Source organism: Mustela lutreola, chromosome X, assembly GCF_030435805.1.
Source record: "Mustela lutreola isolate mMusLut2 chromosome X, mMusLut2.pri, whole genome shotgun sequence".
Classification (NCBI taxonomy): domain Eukaryota; kingdom Metazoa; phylum Chordata; class Mammalia; order Carnivora; family Mustelidae; genus Mustela; species Mustela lutreola.
In genome coordinates, this window is record NC_081308.1 from 9,834,432 (window position 1) to 9,860,594 (window position 26,163).

At 44.1% G+C, this 26,163-nt stretch overlaps 1 protein-coding gene across 4 annotated transcripts; it reads left to right on the forward strand.

Annotated features, from left to right (window-relative positions):
* Nucleotides 1-26,163, forward strand: RAB9A (RAB9A, member RAS oncogene family). Of its 4 annotated transcripts, XM_059158113.1 has the most exons (4): nt 1,537-1,725; nt 1,943-2,127; nt 20,643-20,673; nt 25,070-26,163. In XM_059158113.1, the coding sequence occupies exon 4, from the start codon at nt 25,100-25,102 to the stop codon at nt 25,703-25,705; it is 606 nt and encodes a 201-aa protein (XP_059014096.1). In that variant the 5' UTR covers nt 1,537-1,725; nt 1,943-2,127; nt 20,643-20,673; nt 25,070-25,099; the 3' UTR covers nt 25,706-26,163. The 4 variants fall into 4 exon arrangements, with proteins under 4 accessions (XP_059014100.1, XP_059014097.1, XP_059014096.1 ...); XM_059158117.1 differs by lacking the exons at nt 1,943-2,127; nt 25,070-26,163 and adding an exon at nt 1-52 and having other exon boundaries at nt 1,400-1,725; nt 20,643-20,679; XM_059158112.1 differs by lacking the exon at nt 1,943-2,127 and having other exon boundaries at nt 1,539-1,725.

Consider the following 26,163-nt stretch of genomic DNA (forward strand, 5'->3'; position numbering starts at 1 on the left):
CTCAGATGTTTGTATGCCTTGCTTACATTTTGGAACAGCCCAAGAATCACTGGTAGGACATTCTTAGAACCCCTTTTTGGAAAACTCTTGAGTTTCCCAAGGCTTACTTTAAGATTTTTTAAAAAAAATTTGACAGAGAGAGAGAGAGAGCGCAGAGTGAGCGAGAGAGAACATGAGTGGGGGGAAGGGGCAGACGGAGAGGGAAAAGCAGGCTCCCCACTGAGCAGGGAGCCCAGGCAGGACTCAGGGCTCCATCCTAGGACCCCTGGATCATGACCTGAGCCGAAGGCAAGCGCTTAACCGACTGAGCCACCCAGGCGCCCCTTTAAAAATTTTTTAAAAATTATTTTTATTTTAATTTTTTTACTTTAAATCAAGATACAATAATTCTGTAGGAGCTCTTGTTAATAGCTGGTTGGTATTAGCAGTTGCAGAAATTAAAGTGCATCACTCCCTGACTATGATATGATATCCAGTTTTCAGGTAGACTTTCCTTAGTGATCCTGTGGATTGCTTATTGCAATTTAGTTCAATGTACACGACACTATATATTTTTTTCTTTGGGAAAATTAATTCTAATGTTCTTATATGTTTTATCGTGTAGTTTTAATTATTTTGTGTTTAAAATAAGGTAATATCTTTCCCCTCCCTATTTTCAAGAGATTTATATTAAGAAAGATTTATAATTTATAAACCTTTACTCATATTTCCTTGGGAAAATATCCTATATGCATTAAAAAATAGATTTCTTTATAAAAGAAAAAAAATCACTTAAGCTCAAACTAGAACTCAATCTTTATTACAGGTCCCACTATCCCACTGTTGTAAAATTACCTTTTATACTTGGGAGAAACTCTCCTATATATACTTTTTCTAATGCTGAATGAAAATACTACATTAGATTCTTTCGCTGAAAATGACTCCCTAAAGAGCCAGAGGTTATTTAATGATTGTGGGCCCAGCAAATCATAAAAGTGAGGTCCTTCTCTTGCAATACAAATCAATGAAATATATCCCACAAAGTATACTTACTGACAGGTCAGTAAAAGTCCCTCCAGAGACTTGTATCATAAAAACCATGCCCTCAACTCCGTATATAAAGTGAGGGATTCCATATATAACAAGAGCTTTTCCAATACCATCTTTCTCCACTACTGTTTTATATTTAGAGATAACAGAGGCGGAATTTAAAAAGATTACGGAAAAGTTTTACATTTACTTTTTATAAAAATTCCTGTTATTCCACGATGTCACAGCTGCTTCCATTTTTCTTCTCCGTTTCCATATTCGTTTTCTTATGGTAATCACAAAAACCTGCGATTGTGCTGTTGCGATCTGTTTATTTCCACTTTACGTAAACTTGTAAAGAAAACTATTATTTCGTGCTCTCTCTCGCCAGGACGCAGCTGAGGACACGAGGAGTCGCCAACCCCAAGAAAATCCATGATTTAGCGCGAAGACTCGCACTCGCGGGGGAGAAGGTGAGGGCGGGTCGTACCGCGGCCTCGAGGCCCCGCCTCCCGGGACCCCACCGCCCAGGCTCCGCCTCCCCGGGCCCCGCCCCGGCCCGCCGCCATGTTGTTCCCTTGGCGCTGGACGTGAGCAGCCGGAGTTGCACCCGGGCAGAGCTACGGTCTCCTGGCAGCCTACCCCCGACCTTCTCTCCTCGTTGCACCCGGACGGGCCAGTCGGGAGCTCCCCGGGCGTCCTCTGTGTGGCCACGAAGTGAGTGGAGCGCGGACGCCCCTCGGGGCGGGTCGGGGGCCGCAGCGGGGCGCGCCAGCGTCGGGCGCGCGAGCGTCAGGGTCTGGGGGGCGCGTGGACTCCGAGTGCGGCCTGGCCCTCGGCAGCTGGGGCGGGGGCTGCGCGCGCTCGCGGGGCGATCGTCCGGCTCGGGACGGGGGACGGCTTGGTGCCTCCTGTCTCCTACTGGCTGACGCAGGAGAAAAGACGAGTTCCCACACCCACGCAACCCGAGGAGAGGGACACACACCCAAACACGCGGGGACACATGGAGAGACGCCCGGACATTTGGAAGACACACGGGGACACGCGCAAGCACCCGGGAGAAGAGAGATCCATTAGCACGGGACGCGCACGGACCCAGACGCCCGGGGAGAGCGACACGTACGCACGTTCTCGCGGTGGGGGTGGGGTGGCGTGGGAGAGGTCCACACACAACACCCCGGAAAACACACACACAGACGCGCACACACACACACACAAATACCCCCAGCCCCGCGGGGACACACATTTGCACCAGCCTTTCCCCTTAGCCGTTCCAGGACACACACACATCCACGCACCCCAGCCCAACCAAACCACACCGTACCCCCGAATGATTAACATAAGAGAAAGCAAAGCCGCTCGCACGGTTTGTTTTGGGCGACCTCTGACACGCTGCCTGGGTGAACATTTGCTAACGTGTTAATGGCCACTCACTTAAGGAGTTTGGAATGTAAAGCCCGCGCTGGGGGCTGGCGGCCGTCTGGGGCTTTATCTGATTGAGACTCTGGCTAAGGTTTCAGAATCGTGTTCCTTTCTTCCAACTTCGTATGTCAAGAGGCAAGATGAGCATTTAAAGTGCCGACCAAACAGTTGTGGAGGTGTTAGTTGTCTTTGTGTCGTTGTTTTTCTTTTTAAGTGATGATACATCCCGTGACCACGGGTCTTTTGAGAAATGACTTTTCTGCCAGTTTCCAAAATGTCATGTGATCACAGTCTTTTCACAAGATTTCAGCAACCCGATGAAAATCAGTAGAATTTGATTTCTTTTTTAAAATTAAAGAAAAATTCTTTACATGTTTTTCTGTTTCTCATACCATCGTAATGGGTAAAAATCCATAAACTGCCTGTAGTCTCAAAAACTATCGCGGATCCAAACTGTAGAGATGAAGGAAACCCAGAATTGTTCAGTTTTTTTCAGCCATTTAGGAAGGCTGTGCTTGTGCTCGCTTCGGCAGCACATATACTAAAATAGGATGGCTGTGCTTAGTTTCTCTTTCAGGAGCTTATGTGGAAATTACCATCGCTACTTGTCCGTAACTCTCAGTATCTTATTTAGATCCCCAAATGTAAGACAGTGGTGTGATCCGGATGCTTTTAGGATTTTTGTGTAGGCATTGTAGTAAATTCCTCTTGCTTATACTATAAAGCTTCTGGTTTGATGATTTATTTTGGAGAGTTTCTGATTTGGGGTTATTTTTGGTTTATCATTTGTGAGGTTGGAGTAGACCAATGAAAACTAAGAACATCATTGGCCTCGGCTCTCTTGGAGGTTGGGGAAATACGTTAGTGCTCTTCCTGTTTTCCATTCTCCCGTGCTTTTCATTTCTTTCTATCCCCACCACTCTTTCCATGTAGACTGTAGTACTCTGGAGGCCTGAAGACAAGTTTCTTTGGTTCTACAAGTTAATTTTTAGCCTCCCCTTGTTGCTCACCATTTCTTGGGCGGTCACTCTGGCACTGGATGTTATAGTGCATATAATTCCTGTTCATACATCATTTCACTGAATTCTCACAACAGTTTTTTTTAAAGATGTTATTTATTTATTTGAGAGAGAGACAGTGAGAGAGAGCATGAGCAAGGAGAAGGTCAGAGGGAGAAGCAGACTCCCCGTGGAGCCGGGAGCCCGATGCGGGACTCGATCCCGGGACTCTGGGATCATGACCTGAGGGGAAGGCAGTCATCCAACCAACTGAGCCACCCAGGCGTCCCTCACAACAGTTTTCTGATATTAGCTCCATTTTACTCGTGAGGAATTTGCTGGGGCCATAGGAAGGTTAGGTCTGTTTCCCAGGTAATACAAGTACGGAAGAGGGCAGAGCCAGGATTCAAGGCAAGCCTTTGTGAGTTTTGTTTTGTTTTCATTCTTTCTTTCTTTTTAAAAAAGATTTGTAAATGTATTTATTTGAGAAAGTGAGAGCGAGAGAGATATCGGAGAGGGAGAAGCAGACTCCCCACTGAGCAGTGAGACTGATGCGGGGCTGGATCCCAGGACCCTGAGATTATGACCTGAGCCAAAGGCAGAGCTTAACCAGCTGAGCCCCACAGGCAACCCCTTTTGTGAGTTTAGAGCTGTAGTTCTCACCCTGGAGACATTTGACAATACGTGCAGGTGATTTTGGTTCTCACCTGAGAGGGAGTGCTGCTGGCTGGCATCTAGTGGGTCGAGGCTGTAGATGCTGCCGAGCATCCTAGAGCGCTCAGCATAGCCCTCCACAACGCAGAGTGGTCTGGCCCAAAGTGTCCCTAATGCCAGGATTGAGAAACCCCGCTTTACAGCAGTCTGTGTAACTTCGGGGCTAACACATTTCAGGGCTTTGTAGTTCTTCAACTGCAATGTCATTTTTCCTATTTAGGATATCTCCTAATCATTTTTAAGAAAGAGCAGTGGGGAAAATTTAAGAACTTGAAGAATTTCCCTTGACCAAGAGACGTATTCATTCATTTGAAAGACTAAGGAGGGAGCAGATCATTTCTGATAACAGAATCTTTTCTTTTTAAAGATTGATTGATTGATTTTAGAGAGTGCATGTATGCAGGCAGAGGAAGGGGCAGAAGGGGAGGGAGAGAAAATCCTCAAGCAAGACTCCCCACCGAGTAGGGCGATCCATGCAGGCAGGGCTCTATCCCAGGACCCCGAGGTCATGACCTGGGCCAAAATCAAGAGTCGGACCAGCTGACTGAGCCACCCAGGTGCCCCCAGAATCTTTTTTTTTTTAAGAGGTTTTATTCTTTCATTTTAGAGAGTGATCGAGCATGGGAGCAGGGGAGGGGCAGAGGAAGAGGGAGAGAGAATCCCAAGCGGACTGCGCTGAGCACAGAGCCCGCCACCAGGCTTGATCCCACAGCCGTGAGATCATGACCTGAGATGAAACCAAGAGTTGGGTGCTCAGCTGAGCCACACAGGTGCCCCCAGAATCGTTTTTTTTTTTTCCCCTTTTTGTAAGGCAAGTGTCAAAAAGAACTTGAGAGCCATTTCAGAGCTGTTGAAATAGACTTAGGGGTTTGGTTTCTGAATTATTCCAGTTGTCAATAATCACCGGCAGTCTGTTGGGCACTGATCGGAAGGTGCTGGTGATAGGAAGGATAATAGGGAGTCACCAACTCTGTGAAGCTTACAGTCTAATCATAATCAGAAGAGCAGATACTGACTCTGCCCGAGAGTAAAATTTATTGCCTGGGCTACTCAAGGTCAGAGGCTAGGTGTCATTAAGAAACAAAACAGCTGTACACCAACTCACAGGTACCTGTAGGCCATTTACTGTGACTTAGGTGAAATGGGGAAGCAGTTGATGTATTTCTTTTTTCTCTCCCTTTTTTAAGATTTTATTTATTTATTTATTTATTTATTTGAGAGAGGGAGAGAGATCACAAGTAGGCAGAGCGGCAGGGAGAGGGAGAAGCAGACTCCCTGCTGAGGTAGGAGCCCGATGTGGGGCTCGCTCCCAGGACCTCAGGATCATGACCTGAGCCAAAGGTAGACGCTTAACCAACTGAGTCCCTAAGGCGCCCCTGATGTGTTTCTGATAGCTTTTTAGGTTGACCACATCTGAATATTTACAAGAATCAAATCAAGAAGCCATTCTTTTTTTTTTTTTTTTTTTTTTTTTTTAAAGATTTTTTTTATTTATTTTATTTGACAGACAGAGACCACAAATAGGCAGAGAGGCAGGCAGAGAGAGAGAGGAGGAAGCAGGCTCCCTGCCGAGCAGAGAGCCCGATGCGGGACTCGATCCCAGGACCCTGAGATCATGACCCGAGCCGAAGGCAGTGGCCCAACCCACTGAGCCACCCAGGCGCCCTCAAGAAGCCATTCTTGTTGAGCATAAAATTCTTCCTTACATTTAGCCTTAGTAGGCCCTAGTTACGCATGCATTTTATCATGGAAATCAAGAAATAAATGATGAAATTTTTTTTTTTTAAGATTTTATTTCTTTATTTGACAGACAGAGATCACAAGTAGGCAGAGAGGCAGAGAGAGGGGAGGACGCAGACTTCCTGCCGGGCAGAGAGCCTGATGCGGGGCTCGATCCCAGGACCCTGGGACTATGACCTGAGCTAAAGGCAGAGGCTTTAACCCACTGAGCCACCTAGGCGCCCCTAAATGATGAAATTTTTTTAGAAAACGATCTTTGCATCATTTTTTTTTTCCTGTTGTTTTCCAGCCATTTCACCATACCTGTCTAAGATTAGGCCCTTCAGTATATGTATTACTTCATTGTGGTGGTCAGTGTTAACTGTTAGGGGAACTTTGGGGGTAAGTGATTCAGAGGAGGAGTCCAAAGGTTTGGCTGTCTCTTTAGGCATCACTGTGAACGTGTCATTCAGGAAGCCAAGGTGGCATCCTTTGCGGGTAGCTTTGCTTTGGACTCCTGCTAATGGACAGCATGTTCTCTGTTAATTATAGATTCCTCTGTCTCTTATCAGGAGTTATCTCCTGTGGGGAGAAGGGGATGCTGAATTGTACACCTAAAAATGACTGCTATCGAAGGGCATCTGGCAAAGGGATATGTGTTCTTTCCTGATGGGAGGGATTTCATTCTGGGAAGGGTCAAGAGGAATTGGTGCAGGAAGAACCCGCGCTGGCCTCAGAGGAGGCTTACTGCGTCTGCAGTTGGCTTGCTGCTCCGCCAAGTTAGGTCACCACGTTTCTTTCTTTGTGCAATGAGGTGGTTGCACTTGACGATTTCTGTGAGATTATATGACACCGAATAGAGACGTCATGTTACCGGCTTCCGGGTAGTTCTGCTCCAGGCAACATGCTGGTAAAGCAGCAGGAACAAGCCAAATAGAAGTGTGCTTGTGTGTTTGAGAAACGCGTCTCACTTGAAAGCTAACTGGGTAATAAATTTCTTAGTCAAAACCAAGGATGAGAAAATAGGGCTTGTGACTAAGTAGGTCATCAACAGAGAACATTTATTAAGGATTCGGGGGGGCGATGAACTCGTAAAATGCCTCATGGAGTTGGGAAAGCAGTGATGCAGAGGCACGTTCTGGATACCTGAGGGAGGAAGGCCTGGGGGCACCCCTGGGGTGTAAGCAGGGGGAGGAGGCGGGGCCTCTCCTTGCTTGCAGAGGGAAGGCTGGAGGTCGTCCCAGGCTTGTGCTTGCCAGGGAGCCTGGGGGCGCCTAGGCTTGTTAGACACCTTGGAGGGGAAATCCCTGTTTTCCAGAGTGAATCTTGATATTGTATGTGTTGTGCAAATGGAGCTCTGGCTATTGCCACATTCTGTATTCCATTATTTTTTGTTAATTTTTGACCAGGGTGGATACAGGGTTTAGAATATTGTTGCTTGTCGTGAAGACAGAGGACAGCTGGAAGTAAATGAACACAGGTCACTGACAGCTAGATCAACATGGGGTGGGGGAAGATCGGTACGTAGTTTGAAGGAAATACAGAAAGGAAGCAGGTGGTGGAGGCTTTACATTCTTTCCTCACTGAAGCCAGCTCACTTCGTGGTGGGGAGTCTGGACCCAGACCACTTCTGTCCAAGGCCTTCCAAATCTATGCTATGGTTTGATAGGGGAACGAGAAAGAGTATGGAGCAACTCGATATACTCCTTCCGTGGCCACATTCATTATCTAAGTGTGAAGGCTAGCAGAGCAGTGTAAACTAACACACTGAACAGTTAGTTCAGTGTAAATGGAACTATTTAAATTCCAAATTCTTGTGAATTGGGCTAGGTTTTTGGGTACAGAGGCCAATGTAGTTTTCATACGAGTGGTTGCATTGTCCGTGTTAGAGAAGCCTGAAAAAAGACTTACAGATTTCTCTTCTGGACTTGCTATGTAGAACACTTAGAGGAGTTTTAATTTAGTTTAGGTTTTTGTTTGTTTGTTTTTGTTTTTGAGAGAGTGAGCATGAGCAGTGGGGAGAGGAGGCAGAGGGAGGAGAAGCAGACTCCTCGCTGAGCAGGGAACCCCACTTGGGACTTGATCCCAGGACCCTGGTATCCTGACCTGAGCTGAAGACAGACACTTAACCGACTGAGCCACTCAGGTTCCCTTAGAGGAGTGTTTAAATGATTTAACAGGTTCAAAAAGTTAGAACTCACTGGGCTAGGCACCTGCTGTGATCTGTGCAGTTTCTCATTTGTGTATTTAATAAGCAGTGATTAGATAAACATACCTGAAAATACATATATGGTGTAGCTGGAAGTCAGAACGGAACAACAGAAGAACTGCTTGAGGACTACACATTGGTGAATGCAGAACATTCTCTGGAATGAGTTCCAGTTTTTTTTTTTTTTTTTTTTTTAAAGATTTTATTTATTTATTTATTTATTTATTTGAGGTGGGGGGAGAAGCAGAGTCCCCACTAAGCAGGGAGCCCAATGGGCTGTGTCCCAGTACCCCAAGATCATGACCACAGCCCAAGGCAGACACTAAACAGACTGAGCCATCCAGGTGCCCTGAGTTCTAGTAATCCTAAATAAAATTTCATAAATAGTTGTTTTGGAGCAAACAGCTGCTACCCTTGTATCCTGTTCCACATTAATATTTGCGTAGTACTTGATTTTTTACCACACCAGGCCTGGAAAACCCAGCTGTGCGAAGATAATGATGTCATGGAAAGGAATGCGGTACAATCGCATGTTGGAACCCTAAGCTCCCCCTGAGCGCCAGCTTGCAGGGTCTTACGGACGCCTGCTGCCTCTGTGGCTCCCTCAGAAATGTAGAAGAGCCCGCCCGGCCTCCCTTGTTGTCTGTTAGGGTTTCATCTCCGTTTTCCGCTGTATGTACTTCTTTAGGGAGTAGATTCGCCAGAGAAAGGGGCCTCTAGGTGCAGATAGGGTGGTCATGGGGTCTGTGGCCTTTCAGGAGAAACCATTGTGCTTTCAGCCTGGCCAGCCTGTCTCAGGAAATTTCCAGAAGTGTCCATATGCCTCTTCAGGTGTTTCCTGGGAATCAGCGTTCTCATTGTTAGCTGCTTCTCTCCCAATTAGCTTTCCTTGTCTCTTCCGTTTGTCGTTACTAGAACATTTGCTTTCCATCTCAATTTCATTGCTGTCTTTCATCTATAGTTTTTCCCTCTTCTTATCCTTTTTGGGTTTATATATTTTTTAGAATGTTTTTGTCATTTGGTGGGAGTGAAGGTAATACATGGTCGGCCTGCTCTGTTTAATTAGATCAGGGAAGTTTACTTAATCTTTGTGATACATGGAACATAGGGTGATAGTGTTCCAACTTGCAGGTGATTTGTTGTATGCCAGGTACCTAGTAGATACTCAGTAAACAGTGGTGGCTCATGTTATTGTGGTCATAACATTTGTTATTTGAGCAAAGAAGACAATGGCAATAGGTAGGGAGGGAAGTGGACACATTCTTGTGTGGGAGAATGGAATGAATAGAAGAGATTGTGGAAATGGGGAGAATAATCAGCTTGGCTTTACATATGTTGAATTTGAACTGCCATCCGGGTATCACATGAACATTATGAAAGGAGTTGGAATTCTTTTCCCAAGGAGGGGGAGGATGGAGGTCAACTTTATGAATCACTGGGTTTTATATCCCAGGAAGATGTGGTTTGGGAAGAGGTAAGGACTTCAACCTTGCAATATACCTACTTTTAAGAGCTTGTTAGAAGAGGGAGTTATCTAAGTTGCAGAAAGCTAAGAGGAAGTTTTTGTTTTTGTTTTAAGATTTTATTTATTTATTTGACAGAGAGAGAGTGAGTGCACACATTTACGCACACAAGCAGGGGGAGCAGCGGGCAGAAGGAGAGGGACAAGCAGACCCCCTGCTGAGCAGGGAGCCTGTGCCATGCGGGGCTCTACCCCAGGACCTTGGGATCATGACGTGAGGGGAAGGCAGACACTTAACTGGGGGAGCCACGCAGGCGCCCCCAGCTAAGGGGAGTTTTATGGACCATTAAATAGAAAGCATTGTCAAGGTCATTGCCAGGCTGTTAGACCTAAAAGAGACAGTAATGGTGCCCGAGTTGAGGCTCACGCTGGAAGGTCCCACCTATGCCTCCAGCTAGAGGTGTGATACTTCATAAGATCCTCCCCCAGTTGGGCCTCCGTTCCCTTATTTAGGAAAAATGTCTTGAGTACCCTTTGAGTTTTTATGTCCTGTACATCCAGACAAAGGGCTGTGTCTGAGAGAACTGACTGTCCTAGGTGGTCAGCTGTGGAGGTGTTTTCTGGAAGCGTACACAGTGAAGTCCTAAGAGAAGCACTTTTCTCTTTCTTTGCTTTAGGGCTGTTGGTCCAGTAGGCCATTTAGATGAGGACTGGGGGAAGCCCCTGGATTGGCCTTACTTTAGGAGCTCTCTGGTGGCTTCTGCCGACACTCGGGGATGGAGAAGTTGGGAGCCTGTGTGCAGTGAGTGGAGTAGACAGCTGATCAGGCATAGAGGGGAAATGAGTAGTGATGGCAGAGTCAGTTTGGGCTTGGGCAGCTTTTTGTAAGCAAAGCCCCCTTCATACCTTGGTTGGGACAAACCGGGGCGTCGCTGACGGAGAAGTGGGATGAAGTGAGTTTCCCTGTAAGCCAGCTGCAGTCCTCTTCCGGGTCTTCTCAGTTGGACTCGGTGACCACTTCCCCGCAGAAATGGGCTCCTCTCCTCCAGCTGAGCCCTGTCTGCCAGACGTGCAGCTGTCCTCTTGAAGTACATCTTGGGAAGTCCCCATTCCTCTTACTTAATTTCTTAACAGCCAAGAAGTTCTACTTTGCTGTGGCTTCATGTCTTACCGGTCGTGTTTGTGTACTATTCCCTGGGTTTTTGTGGAAGTTCTCCAGCCCTTACCCTTTTCTGCTCCAAATTAAAGACATAGGTTTCTTCTCTGACGAGTAAGAATTAGTGTTCCCTTAAGTTACAGCATGTCACTATAGATCATATTTAATTTGTGTTTTGCTACTTTAATGGGTTTTTCTAACATGCATATTTAAATTCATTTCTTTCACAATGCAGTCTTCTTCCTGAAACCTAGCAGAATTTCCAGTATTCCTATCTTGTGACCTTTATCCATTTTTTTGTCTTTGAATTGTGTCCCTCACAATGCAGCCTTAAACTAGCTGAAGTATCTTAAACAACCTTAAACTAAAAAAACCCTCTTCTTTATTTTCAGGCAGTTTAAGTGTCTTTCTCAGGTAAATGTCTTATTATAGATTTATGGGTGTTCTTTTAAGGACCTCATTTAAAAAAAAAGAAAAAAAGGACCGCATTGAACAGAACAGAGAGCAAAACATTATCCTCACTTCCAAGATTAGCAGCTTCCCATGAGTAAGTCTATTCACTGAACTGTCACGGTTCATGGTCAGAATGTAATATGTAAGTCTCACAGGTGATGGAGACAACAGAGAAAATAGTGATGCCAAATAAAGATGAAAGTCTGGAGGGGGTTATGAGTTACTTACACACATGGATCACGCATCATATACAAATGACGAAGGCACGCCTTGCTGGCCCTTTCAGGTAGAGCAGGCAACTCTTGATCTCAGGGGTTGTGAGTTTGAGCCCCACGTTGGGGGCTTAATTTTTTACCTTAAAAAAAATTTATACACAGGGATGCCTGGGTGGCTCATTCGGTTAAGCAGCTGCCTTTGGCTCAGGTCATGATCTCAGGGTCCTGGGATCGAGTCCCACATCGGGCTCCTTGCTCCGCAGGGAGCCTGCTTCTCCCTTTGCCTCGACCTGCCACTACTCTCTCTATCTCTCTGACAAATAAATAAATAAAATCTTAAAAAAAAAAAATTATACACATATACACACACAATGATGTGGACATGTGTTTATCATTCCATATCCCTTTAAGAATCAGATGAAACCCTTTGTACTTTTTTTTTTAATTTGCCAGATTTTGAAACCCTTTGTGTACTCTTGCCAGAGAAAAACTGAAGCACACACTTCCATCTGTACATTCTAGTTCACGTGTCATTCTAGGAGGTGTGTTTTCTCTCTGCAGCTCCTTCATGGACTCCGCAGTTAAGCACACTCTGTACCCGCACTGTCCCAATACTCATGTAGCAACTTAAATTTCAATTAAAGTTAAATAAAATAAAAAATTTAGTTCCTCAGATCAGTCACATTTCAAGTGCTCAAAGCCATGTGTGCTTCGTGACTGCTATACTAGATAGTGCAGGAATAGAGTATTTCCATCACTGCAGACGGTTCTTTCTGATCATGGTGCTCTGTGTTTTCAGAATGGTTTAAGACAACTTAGTTCTGTAACCTCTCTTTTCCCTACACTCTCTCCATCACTGTTAATGATTAGTTTGTATACCTAACTATAGAGGTACCTTGTTTTAAGCAAAATTGTGAGTATATATGTCTTAGAAGTTTAATTAGGTGACTTATCTTAAAAAAAGAGTGCTTAGTGGGTCTGCTGGGTGGCTCAGTCAGTTAAACTTGGTTTTGGCTCAGGTCATGGTGTCAGAGTCGTGAGATCGAGCCCCACATTGGGCTCCACACTCAGCACAGAGTCAGCCTGAGACTTTTTTCCCCCTCCTTGCTCCCCCGTTACTCCCCCCAACTCGTGCTCGCTCTCTTTCTTTCCAATAAATACATAAAATCTTTAAAAAAGTATTTATTGAAATGAGTTCTTTAAATAGGGTGTTCTACTCTGGCATTGTGATAGTGTAGTTTGATTTACAGTTTTTCCCTTCTCTTGCTATGGAGTAATGTTCAGTGATCAACTAGATGATTTATTTAAGTCTTCACCGTGTGTGTGTGTGTGTGTGTGTGTGTGTACGTGTGTGTACCTCTTGCTGTGGAGATGAAGCACCCGTTAGAGTTAGTGCCTTCCTTGCCTTGCTTCTTGCTCATGCATTTCAGCAAGACCACCAAGAAGACTGGAAACAGAGTGGAACTAGTTACGTTGTTAAGTGAGACACACGGATAACTAAGATTCAAGGAATGAGTCCAGCTCTGAGTGAAAATAGAAATAATTCAGAGGTTATCCATGCTTTTGTTTCTTTGGTTAGTTTCTTTGAGCCTCAGGATAAGTGGTATGTTTCTAAACTGGGACATTCAGGGTAAATGCCAAAGGGAAGTGTGATTTTGAGGGAAAAAATTTGTTCCTAAATTTAAACCAAGAGTGATAAATTTAAGTGTTTGGGAGTAAGAACTAGTCAAGGGGTTACAGAGTATATGTTTCAAGTCTGAAATTTTGAGAAGAGCAGTTTACAAACCCAGCCTACTCTCCCTTCGGCAGCTTATTAGAGGAATGTTGTTTTTAATGTTCACCAGCTCTTTGTTGGTGCCAGTAGTACTTATTTTAATGTGGTGTTTTCATTGGACTTGCAAGAAAAAATTCAATTTTTTGTCCCTTCCCACACATGTTAATAGACTTCAAAAATAGAATGGTGGAAGAACTAATTAAATAAATTGTGAGCGTGGAAAGTACAAATAGAAAAGTAAGAATGGAATAACGAGAACAAAGGGCGAAATTATTTACTCTTTGTTCTCAGTTTTCCGTTTATTTGATAGCTCACTGTATGTAAAGTTTTGTACAAGATGTTGCAGAACCAAAAAAGGACAAATGGATAGAATTAGGTGTGTTGTGTCCCTCTTAGGGAGTTGACCTTGTAATTAGGAAAGAGACACATACACAACTGACAATGACAAGTGAGCGAGAGCTGTAACCAGATGGAAGTGATGATGAGAACAAAGAAAATTGGAAGATTAAGTTTCTGGGGGTGGCCGTGGCAAGCTTCCTGGATGAGGTGATCTGAACTAGGCCTTTGAACAGCTGGGAGTTGGGAGGGAACTCCCAGTCCAAGATAAGGGCCTGAACAAAGATTGAGCTGTAAATTCCTATGATAGGTGTGGGACTATGAGTTGTAGTGATGTAATTGGGACAGGTTTGTAACTGAGGTTGGATGGCCGTTTGAATGCCATGCCCAAAACCTTTATATAATGAAAATAATGAAATAAATGGGGTTAGTTATCTGTTAAGAGTGGAGACAATTGGATCTATAAAAATAAAAAATGTCTGCCTTTAATCCCTACAAACATGCCTATTAGAGATTTCTATTTTCTCTGCTTGCATCTGACTCCCTCTTGGTTTGCTGTAGTATAATAGCTTTGGAAACCAGCAAGGGATTGGGGAAAACCAGAGAAAAGGTTAATAAACTATTGATAATTAAGATTAAAGTACGCAATAGAAAAGTTGGAAAAATAGTGTTGTAAAAAGGGAAGGGTTGACATACAGTGCTGTTTGTCTTTAGTTTTGAGATATCTGCTGAAAGCATAGTCCATTTTCTTTCCTAAGAGTGACCTACTTAATCCGTTTCCTCATACAGACCAGTGTGTGCTGTATAAAGCATGTGTTGGTGCCAGCCGATGGATTGTCATCCGGAGTTATCTGTTGTGTATGTAACAGGTTTATTTATTCAAAAGGACATTGCTGAAGCAACAAGGAGGTCATTTGTGGCTTTACATAAATCTAATATTAGGGTTTAATTGACAGTTCTTAGACCATATACGTATTTGTGTGAGTGTGTGCGTCTATAAATATACACCTACATTCTTTAGCTATAACTCACATACCATAAGATTCACCCTGTTAATGTATACAGTTCAGTGGTTTTCAGTATATTCACAAAGTTGTGCAGCCATCACCCACTATCTAATTCCAGAATGTTTTCATCACCCCCCCCCCAAAAGAATCCCTGTCCCTGTTAACAATCACTCCCCATTTACCTTTCCCCACCCATTTCCTGGTACCACAAATCTACTACCTATCCATGGGTTTGCCTGTTCTGAACATTACATAGAAATGGGACGCCACATGTGATATTATTAACGACTCAGCTGATGGACATTTGGGTGGTTTCCACTTTTTTGGCTATTATGTATAATGCTGCTGTGAACATTCATGTACAAGTTTTTGTGTGGGGGATGTTTTCATTTCGCTTAGGTATATACCTAAGAGAGGAATTTCTGGGTCATATGGAAAGTTTATGTTTAACTTTTTGCAGAACCAGGCTATTTTCCACTGTCATTGTACCATTTTACATTTCCACTAGCTGTGTGTGAGGGTTCCAGTTTCTCCATATCTTCATCAGTACTTGTTTATTGTCTGTCTTCTTTGATTCTAGCCATCCTAGAGGTATGAAGTTCTATCTCATTGTAGTTTTGGTTTACATTTCCCTTCTGGCTAATGATGTTGACCATTTATGTCCATTTTTAAATTGGGTTACTTGTTTTTTGTTTTTAAGATTTTTTAATTTAGGGTGCCTGGGTGGCTTAGTCAGTTGGGCGACTGCTTTCAGCTCAGGTCATGGTCTCTGGGTCCTGGGATCAGGTCCTCCGTTGGGCTCCCTGCTTGGTGGGGAGCCTGCTTCTCTCTCTGCCACTCCCCATGCTTAAGCTCTCTCTCTCAAATAAATAAAATCTTTAAAAAAAAAAAAGATTTATTTATTTAGGAGCACTTAGGTGAGGTGACTCAGTCAGTTAAGTGCCTGTCTTTGGTTCAGGTCGTGATCTCAGGGTCCTGGGCTTATGTGCTCTCTCTCTCTCAAATAATTGGTAAATAGATTGGTAAAATTTTTTTTAAAAGATTTTATTTATTTATTTATTTATTTATTTGAGAGAGGCAGTGCACAAGTGGGAGGGGCGGAGGGAGAGAGGATCTCAAGCAGACTCCCCACTGAGCTTGGAGCCTGACATGGGTTTCAGTCTCACAGCCCTGATATCATGACCTGAGCTGAAAACCAAGAGTCTGACTCTCAACTGACTGAGCCATCCAGGTGTCCCTCTTGCAGACTTTGATATAAACCTGTAAGGTTTTATGTGGTTTGATCGTGGTCTGTGTGCTCTGTCAACACTCAGCAACAGTGTATTTCTACAGTCCCACCTCTCAGTGTTTCCTCAGGGAGTGAAAAACATCTCCAATTCGGCATTCAGGGCATTTGCATTTGCCCTCCAGTTTACATTTCTGCAAAATTTCTTTCCTTTTTTTCTTTTTGAGATGATTTTAGAATAGTATGGGGATGTATTTTTTTCTATCGTTTAGAAAATTGATAACTTGGGGGAAAGTATGGGCATTTTTTAATTGTATAATGTTTCCACGAAACAAATCTTTTTTAGAGAGCATGTTTCTTTTAAACAAAAAAATTTTTTTTTTTTTTTTTTTGTTTTGTTTTTCTAAGTAATCTCCACACCCAGCATGGGGCTTGAACTCACAACTCCAAGATCAAGAGTTGCACGCTCCACAGACTGAGCCAGCGAGGTGCCCTGAGCATGTTTCATTTTTATTGGACATAGTAGGCATGCCAGTTTCACTGTTACTACCTCTGCACCTAGAGGCATGTTCAGGGTGCATGAGGCATGTGGGGGAAGGGACTTCAGTGGGACATGAGGTCTGGTTTCATCTGTAGGGCCGAGCAGGAGTTAGAAGGGTAGCAAGAGCAGAGGATCAGAGCGAGGTGAGGTATAAGCCGCAGAGGGAACATTTTACTGCAGGATACCCTACAAGGCAGAAAAGCCACCATTTTCAATCCCAAAGCCCGCTGATGTCATTGGTAGTTGAAAGGAACCCTAAGGGAATCCTTTGAAGCTCTTCTGGAGGCCTTCCTCTTTCCCTGACTTCAGCCAGTTACCTTTCCGGACTCCGCATCTGAGCAGGTTGCCCGCCTCGAAGCTGTTTCAGGGCTCTCATCATCGCGGGGGTGTGGGCCGGGATCCTTCCCGCGGCTCGCAGGCCCTGCGTGTTCCAGCGCTGTGCCCTCCAGGCCGTGTGGCCAGCGCTCTCCTCCCTCTGGGCTCCCGGTGCTCAGGCCTGCGCTGCGCCCTTCCTCTGCCAGGCTGCCTTTGCCGCTTCCTGGCTTTGGCTCCCTCTGCTTCTCTCGGGGTTTTCTCCTCCCCGTATTGCTGAGCTTCCCGCTTCTGAGCTCAGCCTGTGATTAGGCCCAGTTAGCCGCGGTCAGATCCCCCTACGGTGGAATCAGACCTTAGTGAGGCTGCTCTCCATGGACAGCAAAGTGATCCTCGAGACGTAGCTTTGGAAGAGCCTGCTCTGGGAACTGGTGTGTAGTTTCTCATGAACACACTTGCACACAGCCCGGTTTCCCCTGGCCGTGGAAGTTACCACCTTTTTAACTGAGCAGCAGGTGAAGTAGCTGGCTGACTTACAGGGCCGCAGTGTGTGAAAATTAAGTGCCCCCGATGTCTGGATTCACATGCGAAATGCTCACATGTGGGGCCTGGGTGTGGCTGAGCGCTGCAGGAGTGCACGCTGCCTCTCTCACTCACCAACGGAGATGCTGGGCAGAATCCCCGGTACTGTTCAGATGGTTTGGTTTCTGGTTCCGTGTGCGTAGTTGCACTCTCTGTCAGGTGGCTTTCATTGGTAGGTCTTGCCTTAGGTGTAGCACACATGGGTTGTGTGCAGATTGTCACTTTCCCAACTGCTGGGTGGGTGTGGCACAAAGGAGGCTTCACTAAGCGCTTGTTGAAATATTTTAGTATATGTGCTGCCGAAGCGAGCACGCGCTTGTTGAAATAAACACTGTTTTCCACCCCCTCTGTGGAACTCCAGACTTCTGGGGAGATGCTTCAGAGTTCTGCCAACATTTGATTCACATTGCATTTAAAGCATGTATGGGGCGCCTGGGTGATTCAGTCAGTTAAGCATCCAACTCTCCCTATCGGTTCAGGTGATGATCTCAGGGTTGTGAGATCAAGCCCCATGCCAGTCTCCACAGTCAGCATCGAGTCTACTGCCCCTCTCCCTCTGTTCCTTCTTGCTTGTGGGGTGTGTGCTCACCACCCCCCACTTTCTCTCTCTCTCTGTAAAAAAAAAAGAAAAATCTTTTTTTTTTTTAAAAAAAAGATTATTTATTTATTTATTTCACAGACAGAGATCACAAGTAGGCAGAGAGGCAGGCAGTGAGAGAGGGGGAAGCAGGCTCCATGCTGAGCAGAGAGCCCGATGCGGGGCTCGATCCCTGGATCCTGGGTTCATGACCTGAGCCGAAGGCAGAGGCTTTAATCCATTGAGCCACGTAGGTGCCCCTAAATAAAATCTTCAAAAAAAAAAAAAAAATTTAAACCGTTGAAATTCTGTTAAAACTTTAGGACTTGGGGCATATGGGTGGCTCAGTTGGTTAAGTGCCTGCCTTCGGTTTAGGTCACGATCCAGGGTTCTGGGCTGGAACCCCATGTTGGGCTCTGCACTTGTTGGGGAGTCTACGTCTCCCTCCCTCTCTGTCTCAAATAAATAAATAAAATCTTAAAAACAAAGCAAAACAACCTTAGGCATAGTTAGATATGCTTTATTTATAGTACCTTTCAGTGGATTGAACACTACTAGTTCTGTCACGTTAACTCGTCTTGTGTGGTTCTTGAAATAAAGTCAGCAGTTGAAAGACTCAGCATCCCAGCTACTGATTTTCATTGTGCCTGCAGCAGCCAACAGGAAAACCCTCAGAAATAAATGCAAAGACACTGAGTCTGGTAGGTTACATGGCAGGCTGTGGAATAGTCTCCCTCTCTCCATCTTTTCCTAGCTGTATGACCTCGGGCAAGGTAGTGGACCCGAGTCAGGGTCCTCATCTGTAGTGTGAGGATGGGGAGACACTTGAGAGGAGTGGATACAGTGAAGCAGAGTAAGGGCATACAGGGTGTAGTCAGTGTCACTGTTACAGCCGTTGTTACTGTTGCTGTTTCATCTTTAAAGCCAGATATCAAAATTCTGAAGAGTCTCATTTATTCGTTGATTGAATTTATAAGTTAAGGGCTGCTGTATGTAAGTTTCACAACCCTTTGCTTAAAAAAGGTCTGTGTTGGGGGTAAAACCTTTGGTTTAGACTAAGAAAGATTAGTGCTTTAGCCCAGCTTCCGGCATAATCTGTCACTCAGAAACCTTCCCGTTGATTCGATCTCCATGGCGAGGATCCTTCTGCTTCTTCACGTCTGCCTGCATAATCCTCCTCTCTGTTCTGCCCAGGACCCTTACTGAAATTTGACTTTAAGAAATGGTCATGAAAAAAACTTTTCCTTGAAACCACCAGTAAAGACTTCATGTATTCATGCCACAGAAACTTCCTGTGCTCCTGCAATGAACTTGGCATTGTGGTGAAATGCTTTTACTATTGTCTGTGACCTAGTGAATCTTCCCAACAGCCCCAGGAGGTAGGATGTCAGGTAGCTTGCCCAGAGGTGTGCGCTCTTGGCCTTTGGCACCAAGAACCCTCCTCCTTTCTGATAGTGGCTTGCTGTTCTGTCACAAGAAAGTTCTCACGTCTGTCTTAGCTGCCCAGCAGCTTCCCCGCACAGTGTCGCCGCACAGTGTCACCGTAGCTTCAGCCCAGCTTTTCCTTTGTTGTGTTGGTGCCCCTCCTTCTCGTGACTATTACTTTTTCTTGTTTGTGTTAGCTTTATTTAATTCTTTGTAATAGGATTATTCTAAGCCACTCAAAATTTGGGCAAATTTTGAAGACTGACATTTTACATTTCTAAAAAATTTTTATTATTTGAGAGCACAGGTAGCAGAGGGAAAGGAAGAAGCAGTCTTCCCCCCCCTGAGCAGGGAACCCAACACAGGGCTCAATCCCAGGACCTGAGATCATGACCTGAGCCGAAGGCAAATGCTTAACTGATTGAGCCCCCCAGATGCCCCCATATTTTATATTTTATCCTAAAAAAATTTTATATTTGGGGACACCTGGATGGCTCAGTTGGTTAAGCAGCTGCCTTCGGTTCAGGTCATGATCCCAGTGTCATGGGATTGAGTCTCACATCGGGCTCCTTGCTCGGCAGGGAGCCTGCTTCTCCCTCTGACTCTGCCTGCCGCTGTCTGCCTGTGCTCTCTCTCTCTCTGACAAATAAATAAAATCTTTAAAAAAAAAAAAATTTATATTTGTCTGAGTGTGAAACTTAGAAGGGTGGGCAGGCAAAAACCTTCTTGAATAAAATAATGATTAACATGTAGTATTTGGGGGCATCTGGGGGGGTCAGTTGCTTCCCTTGCTTGTGTGGCTGCATACACATACTTTTTCTCTCTCTGACAAATAAATAAATAAAAACCTTTAAAAAAGTGTGTAGTATTTGATTCTAGGATTTTGGTGGGGAGCTGAGAAAGGTCATGGGCAGCTTTCAGGTGTGGTTTTCCTTTTATTTTTATTTATTTTTTCTGGTTTTCCTTTTAAATTAAGAATCTGGGTGCTAGGGACGCCTGGGTGGCTCAGTTGGTTGGACGACTGCCTTCGGCTCAGGTCATGATCCCGGAGTCCCGGGATCGAGTCCTGCATCGGGCTCCCAGCGCCATGGGGAGTCAGCTTCTCCCTCTGACCTTCTCCTCGCTCATGCTCTCTCTCACTGTCTCTCTCTCTCAAATAAATAAAATCTTAAAAAAAAAAAAAAAAAAAGAATCTGGGTGCTAATACAAGTTATATTCACATTTTAATTTCTTTTTTTTTTTATTTTTAAAAAGATTTTATTTATTTATTTGACAGAGAGAGAGATCACAAGCAGATAGAGAGGCAGAGCAGAGAGAGAGAGGAGGCAGGCAGAGAGCCCGATGTGGGACTCGATCCCAGGACCCTGGGATCATGACCTGAGCCGAAGGCAGAGGCTTAACCCACTGAGCCACCCAGGCGCCCTTAATTTTTGTTTTTAACTCTAAAAACTATAAAACAAATTAAAAGTCCATTGCTAAGGTGAGCTTTCTAATTTTTTCTTTGCAGATAATGATGCTGCTTGAACTGAACAATTAAGGTAACATTTGTGACTTAAGTAATAATGCTTTTCTTATTCAGAAATCTTTATCAAATTTAGCTGAATTGTTAAAGTCCTGTTTTAACCTTGGTGAGGATTTTCATTATTGCCCGTGGGCAATCATTCCGAACTGTGGGGTATAAAAGACTTCACATTATATTTTAAGGTAAGTTTTGAAAATAACGGGATACCTTTATTCATTCATCTTATACTGAAGTTTGAAAGGATTTTACTGTTTTTAGAAAAGAAAAAGGGAGTATTTTTAATGTCTCTAAGCCAGTTATGGTTATGTTAATGTATAGATTGCCTGAAGCTAGCTTGTGTTGGATTCCGTGGAAAATAAGACGGTTTATATACTTACCTGTATCACCATGTATGTTTATATACAACTCTACAGTAAGAATCAGAGAAATGTTTGTATATATACTGTGTTAGCGAATGCCAGCATCCTTGCAAATAGGGTATCTGTGAGGCCCTACATTATTCATGGGAATTATAGAAAATCATATCCCACTTCCTGGTGCATGGATCTAGAGTACCCCAGATTTGTTTAATTAGCACAATGGCACCAACCAGGAAGTCCCACATTATTATGAAAAAAGAAAAGAACTGTGTCAAAGTATCCTGATAGAATTATAAATGAAAAATCTCAAGGAATGTCTGAGACTTAATTTGGTAGATATATGCAGCTAGTCACCTGGGTGGAGGTTACTAGTTTGCATAATCTGGTTTGTAATTTGCTGTGAAGATCCTGTCAATTCAGTGCTGTGCAGTAAAATTTTGTGTCTGGTCAGGTAGTTAGAGCTTACTCAAATATTGGAATTAATGATGCACTAGAATCACGCACATCTCTTACATCCTTAGAACACATAATGGAACTTTTGTGTTGTGAAAGGAACAACTGTGGGATGGGGGCTACTGGGAGAACGTTCCTGGTGTTGGTGATGACCATGCTGAGTAGGTCTGAGGGCTCAGCAGTTCATTGTTAGGTGAGGTGGGGTAGGGTCGCCAGCAGAGGAAGCAGCATGTGCCAGCGCCAAGGCCAGGGAGAGCGCGAGAGCTGAGCAAGTAGAACTGAATTTCAGTTCCGTCTGACTGTGCATTTCCAAATGACTGAAGTTAAAAATGGGGAGCAGCGCTAAGGTGTCTTGTCTTAGAAGTTGGACTTGGATCTAAATCTCTGGAGAACCAGTGAAGAGCATTAAGGATAAGGCCTTAAACCAGTGCTTTTTCCCCATGTCATAATAGCTGGCATGCATTTTTGGTTTTGTTATTCTTATTTATTTATTTTTTTGTATGAATTGAAATTTTTTAAGCAAGATTAAAAAAAAACAGATTTTATCAAGTTGTTAAGGGGTTTGGGATTGTTTCAGTTTCCTCTCTGACATGAATTTAGTTTGGGCATTGAGCAGAGCAATCCCATGAAGTCAGAAAAGTCTCCCAAGAGGTAAGTACTTTGATTGCCTCACAGTTTTGTTGGCCAATTTAAATTGTATCAATTATAGTAGTAATTACAGCAGTAGTAATTTAAAAGAGCCAATAAGAGTTACAGGCAAGTTCCTCAGGTTTTACCAGAATAGCGTATCATGTAGTTGGAAATGCAGAATTCTTACACATTACAGGGAGTATTTAATTCCATTATACTAGGTCACATTTGGATATAACCAGGATGTAGCCAGATAACGTTTACTGCAGTGAATTTCCAAATCCATCCTAGTCAGTGTAACAATGATTTTTCATGTCTCATTACCTTCCCATTGAGGGATTCATAATCTCTCCACTTTCATGTTAAAGTTAATTACCATTTTTGCTCTAGAACTGTGCTGGCCACTACAGCTGTTGCCTCTTTAAATGTGGCTATTCAAATTAGTTACACTTAAATAAAATTTAAAATTCAGTTCCTCATTGCCTCTAGCCACATGTCAGATGCTCAGTAGTCACATGTGGTTAGTGGCTGCCATATTGGACAGTGCAGTTGGAGGACATTTCCGTCATTACAGAAAATTTATTAGTGCTACTCCAAAGGTTGTCTCCTTTTACAAATTTTAATGTATTTAAAAGCCATGTAATAGTGAAATATTTACAGATTAAATGATATAATTTGATTCAAAATAAGTGGGGAGAATGGGGAGTTATGGAAGAAATAGGATTTGCCATAAGCTGATGATTGGTGAAACTAGGTTGGGGATCCAGGGGGGGTTTCATTGTAGTATTCTCATTATTCAGAAATTTTGTGTATGTTTGAAATTTTCCATAATAAAGAATAAAAACAGAAGCCCCTTTTTTTTTTTTTAAAGATTTTATTTATTTGTCAGAAAGAGAGAGAGAAAGCACACAAGCAGGCAGAGAGGCAGGCTCCCTGCCGAGCAAGGAGCCCGATACGGGACTCCTTGTTTTAGGGACCCAGGCATCCCTAAAAACAGAAGCCTTAAATAGGAACAGTGGTCCTGTTGGCACTTAAAAGTAGCCTTCTGCGCCTGGGTGGCTCAGTGGGTTAAAGCCTCTGCCTTCGACTCAGGTCATGATCCCAGGATCCTGGGATCGAGCCCCGCATCAGGCTCTCTGCTCAGCAGGGAGCCTGCTTCCTCCTCTCTCTGCCTGCCTCTCTGTCTCCTTGTGATCTCTGTCTGTCAAATAAATAAACAAAATCTTTAAAAAGAAAAAAAAAAGTAGCCATCTGGGGGTTGCCTGGGTGGCTCAGGTGGTTAAGTGCCTTTGCCTTGGGTCGTGATCCCAGAGTCCTGCGATGAGTCCTACATTGGGCTCCTGCTCAGCAAGGAGCCTGCTTTCTCCTGCTGCTGCTGCCCCTGCTTGTACTCTCATGCTCTCTGCCCCCTCCCCAAACTCTCTGGTAAATAAATAAATAAGTAAGTAAAATCTTTAGAAAACTAAAAAACAGGTGCCTGTGTGGCTCAGTGGGTTAAGCCTCTCTCTTTAGCTCAGGTCGTGATCCCAGGGTCCTGGGATTGAGCCCTGCATCGGGCTCTCTGCTCAGTGGGGAGCCTGTTTCCCTCTCTCTCTGCCTGCCTCTCTGCCTACTTGTGATCTCCGTCTGTCAAATAAACAAATAAAATCTTTAAAAACAAAACAAAACAAAAAAAGTAGCCATCTGAAAATGGGCATCTGAAATTCTACCCCACATAGGGTGGTGTCTGTGGTAAAAGGAAATGTTTAACCCTGCTCCATGTCTTCCCCAAAAGAGTATGTAGAGGACTGCATTTTTTTTTTTTTTTTTTAGGTTTTATTTAGTTATTTGACAGAGAGCACAAGCTGGGGGTAGTGGCAGAAGCAGGGGGAGAAGCCGGTTCCCCACTGAGTGTGGAGCCTGATGTGGGGGTCGATCCCAGGACCCTGAGATCATGACCTGAGCCAAAGGCAGATGGTTGACCGACTGGGCCACCCAGGTGCCCTTAGAGTACCACATTTTTTTTTTTTAAAAGATTTTATTTATTTATTTGACAGACAGAGATCACAAGTAGACAGAGAGGCAGGCAGAGAGAGAGAGGAAGGGAAGCAGGCTCCCTGCTGAGCGGAGAGCCCGATGCAGGGCTCGATCCCAGGATCCTGGGATCATGACCTGAGCCGAAGGCAGAGGCTTAACGCACTGAGCCACCCAGGCACCCCTAGAGTATCACATTTTTAAGGCTTATGTCATTCCCTCTGGAAACATACAAGTGACAGCTCAGGTTCGAATTTATTAAGAGTTGCAGCCACCCAAATGAATCTTGTGGGCAGAATGTGCTAGATTATGATACTCCGCTAAAAAATTCCATTGCTGCTGACGTTAATTTTAGCCAAGTCCAAATAGTGTTCCTAAGGCAGAGAATGGAGTCCATTCACTCAGTCATTGGCTTATTTTTGTTCACAGCCAGATCAGTCAGCTTCTGTCTCTGGTTTCCTGGTTACCAGTGCCTATGGTGATAGCGTCGCAAGAGAAAGGGGAGGTCATAGAGAAAACCCTTGGCACAAGATGAAAGCCATCAGTAAAACTGTCACTGTGTCACCAAAGGGCTGTTTGAAGTTGTTACAAATACCTGCCTACTTTGGCCTCCTCGTGCGTCTCTAACAGATAGTGGCGGGGCTTACTGTGAGCAGAGAGTGATGGTGGAGAGCAGGGTCTTTGGGGTGAGACTTGGCCTTGAGTCTCTGCCTGTCAGCTGTGACCCGAGGAGGGGAAGAGTGAGCCCTCACTGGCCGTCTTCGGAGCAGCAGCAGGGCCGCATCTGGTATGTGGTGGAGTGCTCAGGCTATATAGTAGCTCTTGCTGTTAGGTATTTTCTGTACAGAAAGGAAGGGGGACTCGGCGTTTTATTTCCCTTATGCACTGATATTCATAGAATCATGTAGAGAAATGTACAGGTCGAAAGGAATGTAATGGTACCTTTTTATTTTACAGGGTTCTAAAGTCAAAACCTTGAGATTAATAATGGCAGGAAAATCTTCGCTTTTTAAAGTAATTCTCCTTGGAGATGGTGGAGTTGGGAAGAGCTCTCTAATGAACAGATATGTGACCAATAAGTTTGATACCCAGCTCTTCCATACAATAGGTGTGGAATTTTTAAATAAAGATTTGGAGGTGGACGGACATTTTGTTACTATGCAGATTTGGGACACAGCCGGTCAAGAGCGATTCAGAAGCCTGAGGACGCCATTTTACAGAGGTTCTGACTGTTGCCTGCTCACTTTCAGTGTCGATGATTCCCAGAGCTTCCAGAACTTGAGTAACTGGAAGAAAGAGTTCATATATTACGCAGATGTGAAAGAGCCCGAGAGCTTTCCTTTCGTGATTTTAGGCAACAAGATCGACATAAGCGAACGTCAAGTGTCTACAGAAGAAGCCCAGGCCTGGTGCAGGGACAACGGCGACTATCCTTACTTTGAAACAAGCGCAAAAGATGCCACAAATGTCGCAGCAGCCTTTGAGGAAGCGGTTCGAAGAGTGCTTGCTACTGAGGATAGGTCAGACCACCTGATCCAGACAGACACGGTCAGTCTGCACCGAAAGCCCAAGCCTAGCTCGTCTTGCTGTTGACCGTTTAGAGAGGTTGCCTGTGTGATCTAACCAACTCACACACATACACAGAAAAACGCAGGGTGGAGAAGAGAATTAGCATTTGCAGCAATGGATCATCTACTCATAAAATTAAACTAACCATATTGCTGTTTGTTAGTGGGTGGGAGAAGGGAAACATCCACTCGTGGAAGAATCAATGTACTCAGTAGTGGCACCGTACATTTATAAATTGTAATGGTGGTCTGTAACGTGTAATTTAAATATGTACGTTACCGAGCTAATAAATGAGATGATCAGTACTTTAATTATAATTAAAACACTTGGATATTCTGGAAGTTACTGTTTGTTTTTTTTCCTGGGAAAATGGAGAACTACTTTTTATATGTGTATATTTTTATGTAATTAGCATTCAGTTCCTGGTTGAGGGAAAAAAATTCCTGAAAGCAATAATGTTAAATAATAAAGATTAAAACCTA